The 11,875-nt window shown below is 34.2% G+C and overlaps 1 protein-coding gene across 1 annotated transcript; it reads right to left on the reverse strand.

Moving 5' to 3' along the window:
- Window positions 1–3,182: 3,182 nt before the first annotated feature.
- LOC105948653 (E3 ubiquitin ligase PARAQUAT TOLERANCE 3) lies at window positions 3,183–10,425 on the reverse strand. Its single transcript, XM_012971880.2, has 15 exons — window positions 9,469–10,425; window positions 8,600–8,708; window positions 8,139–8,220; window positions 7,837–8,003; window positions 7,677–7,756; window positions 7,443–7,508; window positions 7,173–7,329; window positions 6,942–7,090; window positions 6,570–6,734; window positions 6,120–6,419; window positions 5,738–5,779; window positions 5,035–5,308; window positions 4,796–4,918; window positions 4,606–4,684; window positions 3,183–4,079 (listed from the first exon to the last, which is right to left on the reverse strand). The coding sequence occupies exons 1-15, from the start codon at window positions 9,632–9,634 to the stop codon at window positions 3,429–3,431; spliced, it is 2,610 nt and encodes an 869-aa protein (XP_012827334.1). The 5' UTR covers window positions 9,635–10,425; the 3' UTR covers window positions 3,183–3,428.
- Window positions 10,426–11,875: the final 1,450 nt, after the last annotated feature.

Below are 11,875 nucleotides of genomic sequence, written 5' to 3' on the forward strand. Positions count from 1 at the left end.
ATGACTATAGTCATATTTAATATATTTTTCGAATATGACTATTCAAGTTGACTTCTAATAACAAGATTCAAATTGTGATTTTTTGTGTGGATGTTGATTGAATTGTTTTCGTAAATAATAGGGAATCTTCGTTGTTTTATATGATTTGGTAAACATCACTATGCCATATAATCGGAACTTTTAAGTTCAAAATGTAAAAAACAACAATATAAAGAAAGAATATGACTACAGTTTATAGTCATATATAGTCATATTCAACCATAGTCATATTCGGCGTTGCAAACCTGTTGAGAGAAAAATTTCAATTTTTTGTTTAAAAAAAGTTTTAAAAAAAAATTAAAATGATATTTTTATTAAAAAATATTAAAATTAAAAATAAATTCAAAATGACTAAATAAAGTCCAAAAATAATATAAAAATAAAAAATAAAAATAATAAAATCCGATTATTTTTTTATTTTATTTTTTTGATTTCGTAGCAATTTTTTAGGAATTTGGAACAGATTTTTAGGAATTAAATTGTTATGGAAAGAGAGAAAAAAGGAATAATTGAGATAAATTAGGGAAAATATATAATTAAGCCTAATTAGCGGGATTAGGTGCCTCATTAATAGGGATTTCGAAATTACTGGATAATTATAAAAAAAAACGTGATACACTACTAGAGGGGTAAGATTGGAAATAAATATTCTAGGGGGTTTTCACAAAGAAAGAATTATTGTATGGACATATCACTAGTTTTTATCTAAATGAGGGGTGTATTGCTAATGACCCCAATAAATAAATGGTAAATATTTTCCTATTATTTTGGGCAGTGGTATAATCCCACTCTACTCTAATTACCGTGTTTCTAGTTTATTCCTATTATTTTGAGTAGTGGTAATATTTTTCTATTACCGTATTTCTAATTTTTTTTATTGTTTTTTGGATTTTACTTCTCCACTCTAACCACCCACTAACGCATCATGATATAAGTTAGAACACAATGATTTCAACCCCTTTACCAATTTTAGACTATTAAAACTCATGGAGAACTCCACCAAAAAACACAATGTTTTTTGTTCGTCTTCTTCTTGCTCATGTAATTTTTGCTCGTCTTCTTCTTCCTCACCATCATTTTTCAACGTAAGCAATTGCTTTCTACGATTTTAGTGTAAAAATTTAAAAAATCGATTTTTGACCTGTGAAGCGGTCTAAGGCGGGTTGAGGCGGTCAAACCTTGGAGGTGGGTTTAATTTTGGTGGCAAAAATCGATCAAAAATTGATTTTTTTTTTACTTTTTTAATTTGAAATAAATGATGGGCTTTTAAAAAAAAAATAAGTATATGCTTTATTTTGTTTATGTTAACTTTTTATTATTAAATAACCTAAAGATATATGATTGCAATGTTCAAGAATATATTTAAATTTAAAAGATTTTCCTTTTATTTGTATTTTATAATGATTTTTATTATAATATTATTTTATAATTATTAAACTTTTATTATATTATTAGGATATATAAATGATGGATACATAACCATGTTTAAATATCTTATTATGTATGTTTTTAGTATTTATAAATAATTTCTATTTAAATTTTAAAAATCGATTTTTTTTCCTATTATTCGCTGATTAATCATCGCAGCACTGATTAATCATTAGGCGGTGTCTAACCGTCTCCGACCCGATTACCGCTTTTTACAACCTTGGAAAAAATACACGATTTGCAAAGTTTCAAAATTTAAAGGTTGAGTGTTTGAGAGAGGATTTGGAGAAGATTTAAAAAGAAAAAAAAACAAAAAAAAATTTATTTTGCACTATGAGTGAAAAAAAAAACAGTCATAATACCAAACCCCTTTATTATGATTAGAGAATGAGTTTTTGGGGTGTTTTTGTGATTTTTTTTTCTCTTTTTCTTTATTTTTGATTTTGTATTATTATTGTTACAAGATTATTTATTTGTTAAGTGTAGGGTGAAAATTGGAATGAAATATCTGAATTCCGTCAATTCCAACCCGAAATATCCGAATTTGTAACCGTACTTTTCATTCGAATTTCTGATTTTTTCCGAATTTATTTGAAATGGAGTCAGAATAATATATAAAATTATCGGAAATTCCGATTTACGATCCGATTTTAGTTCTGAATATTTCTATGGTTTTTTGAAATATATAGTATAATTTTATGATATATTGTGTAATTCCATAATATAACTTTATGTTATTTTATATGTAAAATATAAATATCAAAGGGTCAAGTAAATTAAAAGCTTAATCCGTATCAAAAACTTTATGTTTCATTTTTCCTTTTAAGAAAATTGTTCCTACATGTGTTTTTATTTTTTGTGTTTTGTCGAACAATCTTTTCGACATTTTCTTGCACTTTTCTGCAAAATTTCTTAAAATATTGTGAAAATTTTCATTATATCCAAATTTGGAACAATTAATTTATTTGGGTAGATTACAAACACCCCCCTGAGGTATGGTCAAATTACAAAAACACCCCTCTTGTTTGGATAATTACAACCACCCCCTCAACTCCTCAAATTTAGTGGAATCTTCGAGATTATATGAAATATTATCACTTTTGTACCCGTTTTATCCCATTCAAACTCTACATTATGAAGCAAGATGATCATAATATGTGATTTTTAGCTTGTATATATCATTTTGTGGTGCATCGGAAACTGTATTTTTACACAAAACGAGTACAAACTAGAGCACATTCCACGGAATCTAGATGATTATGTTGAATTTGGCACCATAGGGGTGGAGGTGTAAGAAAAAATCATAGTTGAGGGGGGTACATGTAATTATCCAAACAAGAGGGGTTTTTTTGTAATTTGACCATACCTCAGGGGGTGTTTGTAATTTACCCAATTTATTTTAATGTAATTTCCGAAATTCTGCCGATTTCAAAATATTCCGAAAACGAGATGAATTTTTCATTCAATTTTTTTTGGAACGGAAATCGGAACCCATTTTTTACTTAAAAATAAAAAAATTTCATTCAATTTTTTTTGAAACGGAAATCGGAACCCATTTTTTACTTAAAAATAAAAATAAAAATATTCGGTCCGATTTCCACCCCTACTCAAGTGCACTTCTATAAGGAAAACTAAACTTAAAATTAAGCCCCCTAAATTACAAAAATAAATGTAAATTAGTAAATGCGAAAAATGATATAAATAGCACAAAATTCTTGACAATCAAAATGCCGATTTCATTAATTTAAGCAATAAAATAATTTGTCATATCATCATCACCCTTCATTATTACATGAAAAAAGAAAAGAGGCAAATGTGGAGCTAAAATACAACTGAATAGCATAGCAGCTCCCTTAACCATTACACAGCCTGACAACTACCGCCTGCCGCCTCACTCCGACATGTCAAATCCACCGCCTGCCTTAAGACTGGCTTTGCAAATTTCTCTCGCCCTAAAGAGTTCACCTGTGCTTGCTATAACCTCCACGATCCCTTTCACGCTCCCTATCCCTCGACCCCCTTGAGTGGCGGTGCTCCTCCTCCGCAGCGGCAGCTGCCGGAGGCGACGAGTTGTACCTCGAAGGCCGCCTCTTGAAATGCCTTTCATCGTCACTGCTGTCATTATCCACGGCGGCAGCGGCTATGGCTGCGGCTGCACTGCTCTTTCTCGAGGCTGACACTGCCTTGTGGTCGTCATGGTGGTGACCATTAGAGAGGGCGGCTGTCGCCCTATGACTGGATGAGCCGCCACCACTGGCGGCAGCGGGCGGTTGAGAATCAGACGAGAGCTTTCTTCTCTTGGGAGCTGATGAGTCATTCCCTGGGAAACTGATGCGAGAAAAGACACTGGCCTTGTGTTTCCTTTCAGCTGCAGAGAGAGCTGCTTCTTCCGATGGGGACTTAGAGCGGCGTTGGTGGCTGCCGCTGCTGCGGTGGTGGTGCCGGTTGGTTTCATCATGATGCTCACGTCGGTGGTGGTGGTCTTCTTGTTCATACTCAGATTTCTTCTTGGAGGACGGCCTTGGAAGTTCAGGGTCTCGAGATCGATGATCCGGTGAATGATTCTCCGGACGCTGGCGGTAGCCGCCGGAAGGTGGTGGAGGAGAAGATTTCTGCATCAACCACAATAAGAGCCCAAATTTAGTACATAAATTTATACAATCGAAAGAAAAGAAAATAAATGGCTAATGGGCCCGACTTAAAATTGTATGTGGATTATTGGGCTACAACCACTTTCGTATCACATTGTGCAGGTTGTATCCCCAAGACAAAACCGATTTTAATGTTTCTTTCTTTTTTTCTTCTTTTTATCATTGTCTTATCTAGAAGTACAAAATTGCAATTAAAATCATATTGGCTCGATCTTTTAAATTGAAAAAAGAACATCGGAACTTTTGTTTGTGTACCAGTTTGAAACCAATCTCAAAATAAGCAAAATCAAAAATTGCATTGTGCAAGAAATAAGATGAATCCCATGGTCTTATTATTATAGCATAAAAATTCATCAATAAAAGGGCTTTTTAAAAGTCGGTGAAGTCTTGACAGAATAATAGTTTCTGGTGTGGGCATCAACTCCACCTGCATGCAGCAGCAGGGTACATAAATAAACAAGCAAAGTTCGATAACAAAGATACATACAGGTTTGGGTCTCGAAGAAACATGGACTGAACTGCTTCCTTCTCTTCCGTATTCCCTACCATTATTATTAGACAGTTCCCTGCGTACAAAATCAAAACAAAAAACCTTTTTAGACAAAAAAAAAAAAAAAAAACAAATCTAGAGGGTAGAGAGAGAGTATTCATTCATTCATTCAATTCAATCTGCATACCTCCCATCACGTTGTCTCTCCATTTCGCGCTTCCTCTTCAAATCAGCTTTGCGAGCTTCAAATTCCTCTCTGCTCATAATGGGTGGGCCCGCATTAAATCCCATAGCTAACTCCGCAAGGTCCCTGTATCACCAATTCAGTTAAACAATCAACACCCAATACTCGTTCAGAACCAACAATCACCAAATAAATATATATAAATAAATAAATATCAGCATGAATGAAATGAATAATGATACCTCTGAGGTGGGGGGCCATAAGGAGGAGGGGGCATCATACAACCGGGCCCTCCAAATGGATCGTGTCCAAATGCCATGTCCATTGGGTTCATCCCATAACCCATGAAGGGGGGGTGCATAGGACCACCCCCGTATGGAGGGGGCATAAACCCCCCATCAAATCCAGGCTGGATGCACCCATTCCAATAAGGATTAAAACCAGGCGCAGGAGCCATTGGCATCATGTAATTCTCAGGTCCGAGTTCCGGGCCACCTCTCCATTGCATCTCTGCAGCTGCAACCATTCACAAAATTGAAAACACGATTCGGGATACTAATGACAGCTTAAGCAAAAGCTACAAATTAAAATTGTGCCCACAGACTTAAATAACAAGCCAGGGCCCTTCACTATTTAAACCTCGGTGCCCATGAATATCAAATAGGTTGATCAATATCATCATTCTACCAAGTGCATTAAAGAGAACATAGCCTAATAATGTATACTAGCCGCACAAAAACGAGATGAGGATCTAATTGTTTTTGTTTTTTTGGATAAATTAAGGAGCTAATTGGTTTGATTTGATGCTCATATGTTAACAAGCAAAGCCTATTAAAAGTTTGCATCCGCGACCCAAGTTTTCCTAATAACTAAATTAGCATAAAAAACAAACAAGAGACACGACATTAGGATACACTCAAAAGAAAATAGCAAATAAGATCATACCACCAGGAGGCATGCGGATTTTCTTTTTCTTCTTCTTCTTTCCTGTAAACCAACAGAATAAATGCCGCATCAGGGATCAGCTTCTAATTAAAGGAGAACTGGTGAATACTATAGCAATCTTTTATTTGCTAATGCAAGTTTAGAAATGAATATATAATTTAGTTCATTTATAGACTCCTATGATACCACACGAGTTCCGCTAATGCTAATAAACTAATGATAAGATATGATATCAAAAGCATCACATAAATATACAGCATGGAATTGACGGGAAAAGGAGGAAGAAAGTAGAGAACGTGCCGAATCAGTTTTCCTCAATCACTCTTATTCGGGACAATCGAACTAAATAAACCTATGTGAGGAGTCATTTGTGTCTTAATACCTGCTTCTCCAGAAATTGGTTTCTGGTGCACCTCTTCATCAGCCAAGGGAGCACTTCCTTGTGACACTGCTTCCTTGACATTTCTCGAGTCATGTGTAGCTTCTGAAACATCAGGAACTTTAGTAGTTCTCTCTGTCCCCTGATTCAGTGGTAAATTGGCGGATTTAATTTCTTCAGCAGTCTCCTCAATCTTTGAAGTCTCCTCAACTTGGGGCGGTGGAGCATGGACTTGTTGTCCTTTTGAGGCTGCAGACTGTGTGGGAGATGGAACCTTCGCCTGTGGATTGCGTGACTCCATGTCTGGAACAAATACAAGTTAGAAAAAGAATAATCATTGTAAATACACTCAATACCTCAACCAGAAAGGTGTGTGTGTATCTGTGTGTGTGTGTGTGTGTGTGAGAGAGAGAGAAAGAGAGAGGAGGAACACAGATTCAATAATGCACAAACCTTGGACTTGAAATGCACTCCCACCATTTTCGCCACTGTTGTTATTGGATTCCATAATTCGGTTAATAGTATCCCTCAACGTCTTGTTGGGCAGAAGATCGTCTGCAAGAACGTTTGTGGCCCCACAGATACACATAGATTTGGACATGATGTGATCTCGTATGCCTATGGAGAAGTTAGATATCATAAATATTCAACCATTTCAAGACGATCAAGGATTCACACAAGTTCAACGCAAAACAATGCAAAACAAAACATCTAGAAAGCCCACTGACCATGCCCACAGAAGATACTAAAACAGAACTCCAAATGAGACTAAAAATGACATTACAACAGAAAATAAATAAATGATCAACCAAAGTGAAATCTTACATTTATCACAAAAGCTAGTAAAACAGCACTTGCTGGTAAGGACAGCATCTTTCATCACTTCTTTACAAAGTGGACAGTGCAGTTCCGGTGGAAGATCACCAACAAAACGCGAGGTCGGCATTCCTTCAATCTCTTTCTCAAACGCAGCCCTATAAAAATTCCACCAATAAGAAGACAACATCTAACCATTTCAAGAAAATAAGTATAAATTGGATGTTCGTGATAGCTTACTCATTTGGCTTCAAAACTGCAACAGCTCCACTTGGTAATGCATAGGAGCCATCTGGAGTAGCCATCAACATCGATTTTGGAATCCCGGTAGGAGGTTTGACTCTTCTGATGTCAAAATTGGGATCACCATTTGTCGGGCAGTGCTGAATTAAATGCCCTACACAAAAGAATTACGACATTCACTAGTTAGTAGTTTCTTCAAAATCATAAAATTTGAGATGACACGTTGCTATATTCTGCCAGTAGAGATTGATTTAATGAGAAACATACCAGGCACCTTGCACCTGTGACATACGTAGCCCGGTGGTAGAGTTTTCTTCTCAAATCCACCTCGACCTGCAAAATCCAGCACTTTAGTTTTAAAAAAAAAGTCATAGGGTACAGAAGTAAAGGCCTCAATAAAATCAATGACCTGAAATTGCTAAAAGCACAAAATACGATAATTAACAACAAATGGAACTCTTGAAAACACGAACTTCAGACAAAATTAGAAAAGAAGATTACCAAAACCACGTCCAGCCATCATTCTTCCACCCATACCCCGTCCGAAACCTCTACCAGAGCCAAAAGCATCAGAAGGTTGACTGCGGAGAGAAATAATGTTACAACAGCTGAGGTAATAATTGATCAAGAAATGCAATAATAAGGTAGGAAAACTTCTTACTGCTGCCAATCTAAAGCGGGAGTGTCGATTAGAGCTTTGATCTTGCTCTCCTCATCCTCTCTGCTAACAGGTGGGGCGTCCTGAACTGGAATGCTCGATTGGACATGTACAGCTTCAGGAATTGCATAAAGATCATTTCCAAATTCATCCCAATCTAACTCTTCAGCCTACAAAGACCAACGATTGAATATATGATACTCTTAATTTAATTGGCATGGAAATGCTGTCATATAACAGCTTATCAGTTACTTAATGGGAGAGTTCTTAACATTCTCCGAGAAGACTAACGAACGAAAGCTTACATATTTCATGGCAGATGAATCTGCTCCAGCAAAGCTACCTTTTACAGCTTGAACATCATCAGAATTATTCTCCATTTTTGGCCTACAAATTACATATTGGAACACTCAACTAAGCACTAAGAAATTCTACAAATAATGAAGAGTACATATCTAATATTTTTCGTATATCTTGAGTCTGTATAAATAGATCATTGTTCTTCCTACTAAACATGATTAATTAATAAATCACGCAGCGAACTCAAACGGTTCCCAAAACCACTAGAGTAATGGGAATTCAAGAAGTATGCGGTGACACAACAAAGACAACATACATAGTTGAGGAAATGTTTAAAGTCGAGCTTGACCATGTTCAACATTTGAAAGCAATATATTTCCAGATAATCTAATTAAAGACTTTGTTTTTTTTTTCTTTTTTAAAAAATAAACTAAATAAACAAAGTTTAAAAGGATCAAGACAATACTCTTGTTCAATAACGGGTGCAGTAACTATTGGCTTGCGAGGACGTCCAGGAACTCGGCGTATTAAAACTGACGTATTTTTGGGAATTAACATTCCTTCATCAAGGTACTCTGAAATTACAAAACAATGAGAAGAGTATAAACCCCACAAAACCATTATACAAATGAAACCTAAAATTATCATCAGTATCACCTAAGTTTAAACCAGGAAGTAAATCATTTCTTTACCGTAAAATTTAAACCTTAACCAAACTGATAATTCTCAGCCTAGGACAAATTATTTCAAGCTCAAACAATTCGTATAAATTACACCACCAAGACACTCTCATCATAACACACAGGCAAAGTTTGCCACACGGTCATCATTTAAGAAAAGCTATACATTATACATTTCACAACCCAATTTAACTAACAAATACCTATTTATAATACAGTGTTTATCAATTCCTTCTAAAATGTGCAATATATCATTAGAAATTCACATCAAACAAAAACTCAACGAATAACATGAGATTTGCACAAATGTGCAGACATTCTATAAGACACATATAAATGCATATGAAAAAAAGGCTAAACAATAATTATTCTAACAATTGATATTAGTCCGTTTTCTCAGTCCGAAACTGCAACGAAAGTCAAGAGCCAACCTTCAGGTTCATGAAGAATTGACTTTGACTAACATACCCTCAGCAAGTCTTTAACTTGCAGAAATCAACTTTCTTTATTAAAATAAAGATTAGCAAAACTACCAAGACCACCTATCAAATAATATTACCATTACCAGCAATCCATATAACCTAAAGCCAGTAAATAATTATTTGTTCAAAAGGGATTTCAATTTGAAGAAAATTTTGAGAGAATCAAAACCAACCTTCATTAGTCTGGGCGTTGGTGACAACGAGGTCAAAATCAGTACCCTTGCCCAAATGCTTTAATTCAAATATTTTTTCTTTCAACTGTCCCACCGGTATAAAGTGGCCGTCGATTGCAACTGAATCATAATCTTTTGCACTTTTAAATTTATAATAAACAGCCATATTTTTTTTTCAATATTTTTTTTTATATCTTTCCTTTCTCTCAACAGAGAGAAACAACCACAACCAGAAATAGAGGCCGTCAAGTAGTACAAAATAAAACCCCTGGCATTCAACTAAAAAAACGAAAATAATTATAACACAAGTACAATGAAAACTCAACAAGTTCTTCTTTTTCTGCTTTTTTTTTTTTAACTTTTAGCAATAAATTAACAAAAATTAATCAAACCGACTAATTTGTCTTCTAATCCTCCAAGGACTCCAGAACATTCAAATTCAGATAACTTCTTCTGACTTCCACAGAGACAATCGAATATCTGTATTCCGATCAAATTCCACCAATCGATCCGAAATTATGCAGATCCGGTAGATCGGAGAAGATGACCACAAATCCCTCTCCTCCTCCTGACGCCGCCGCAGCACCGCCTTCTCGACTCGATGGAAACTCTCTCTGCCGCAAATCCTCGACGAATGTCCGGAAATAACCCTAACTTTGAATATCGTGTACTTCGCCGAAACGCCGTGAATCGACTCGATTAATTGTTGAGAATAGCACGCGAAATCAACAAGGAGAGCAGGCAGTAACGGCTCACGCTCATTAATTTAACAGTTTCTCCACCGATTAAAATCAGGTTTATGATCGGATGGGAGTCGATCGACGATTGATTGGAACCCTAAAAATCTGAATTAAGAGAAAAGGGAATTAGGGTTTGGAAGCGCGCTAAAGAGGGAAAAAAACAATCTTCTTTGATGAGACGATAGAATGCGTGTGAGTGGGGAATTGTCGCGTGTACGGGTTTTATATAGGGTTGCCCGAGATAATTATCGGTTCTAAATGGGCCGGTTTAATCAAATTTCACCGGCCCAAACCACGATTAATTGGGTAAAACTAGGACTGGTTCTTCTTTTTTACCAAATTGTCCTTCCAACCAAATTTTAATCGGTGGAGACAACGTCAGAACGGTAATCAATATTATTAAAATAGTAGTACCCTTACACAGAAATATTATTAATAAATAGTGATAAACAAATTTTATTTTATAAAAAAGTGAAGATATAGTATTTTAACTAACTACTAATTACTATTAGTTAAAATTAATTTTACTCTTTAGGTATGCCAAAAATATTCTAAATTGCTTTTATTAATGATAATATAATTGATGTTAAGAGCTTTTATGTTATAATCTTATCTTATCTTATATATAAAAGAAAGAAACGCTAGGCAACCCTAAAAAGCCCTAATGATATTTCTGTAATTATTTATTTTTAATATTTTTCTGTACTAATTTTCAACAATTATCAATCTCCTATTTTTCATCAATATCTCTCAAATCTCAATATATAAAGATAGAAATTCGATTTGTTAAATCTAAACCTATATATTTGGATTATAAATCTTAATATGTAAGATTTAAAAAAACTAATGTTATATAAAATATGAGTGATACTACATTATTAATTTTTACTAAGTTAATGTACTATATTTTTTCATTATGTATTAAATTGATTTTTTTTTTCACTTTTGAATTAATATCCCGTGCATCGCAAGGGGAAAAAATGCTAGTATATATAAAAGAAAGAAACGTTGGGCAACCCTAGAAAAACTTGTTAAATCTAAACCTATATATTTGGATTATAAATCTTAATATGTAAGATTTAAAAAAAACTAATGTTATATAAAATATGAGTAAAACTACATTATTAATTTTTACTAAGTTAATGTACTATATTTTTTTTATTATGTATTAAATTGATTTTTTTTTCACTTTTAAATTAATATCCCGTGCATCGCACGGGGAAAAAATGCTAGTATATATAAAAGAAAGAAACGTTGGGCAACCCTAGAAAAACCCTATGGTATTTTTGTAATTATTTATTTTTAATATTTTTAATACTACTAATTTTTAACTATAATTTTAACAATTATCAAAATTGAAACTAACCCGTGAAGAATCCTACCATAGTGGTACTTCTGTAATTATTTATTTTTAATATTTTTCTCTACTAATTTTCTAACTATAATTTTCAACAATTATTAATCTCCTATTTTTCATCAATATATCTCAAATCTTACGAGATAATGAAATTGATATTTTTTCACTTTTGAAATAATATACCGTGCATCGCACGGGCGAAAAGGCTAGTATGTTATAATGTTGGGATTATTTTAGGGACCCCATGTGGCAATTATATATAACTAACCACCAAGCTAATTACATCTTGGTGCATACTTCCTGCATTTTA

The sequence above is a fragment of the Erythranthe guttata genome, chromosome 1, assembly GCF_056151865.1.
Source record: "Erythranthe guttata isolate IM_541 chromosome 1, IM_541, whole genome shotgun sequence".
NCBI lineage: Eukaryota > Viridiplantae > Streptophyta > Magnoliopsida > Lamiales > Phrymaceae > Erythranthe > Erythranthe guttata.

Bases quoted from the DNA above. Each gene is read 5' to 3' on its own strand.
- LOC105948653 (XM_012971880.2), bottom strand. From the start codon at position 9,634: ATGGCTGTTTATTATAAATTTAAAAGTGCAAAAGATTATGATTCAGTT. The intron at 6,735-6,941 runs GTAAGATTTCAC...ACTTCTCCATAG, and splicing joins TACTAGCTTTTGTGATAAAT to GCATACGAGATCACATCATG. The intron at 5,309-5,737 runs GTATGATCTTAT...GAATGGTTGCAG, and splicing joins AATCCGCATGCCTCCTGGTG to CTGCAGAGATGCAATGGAGA.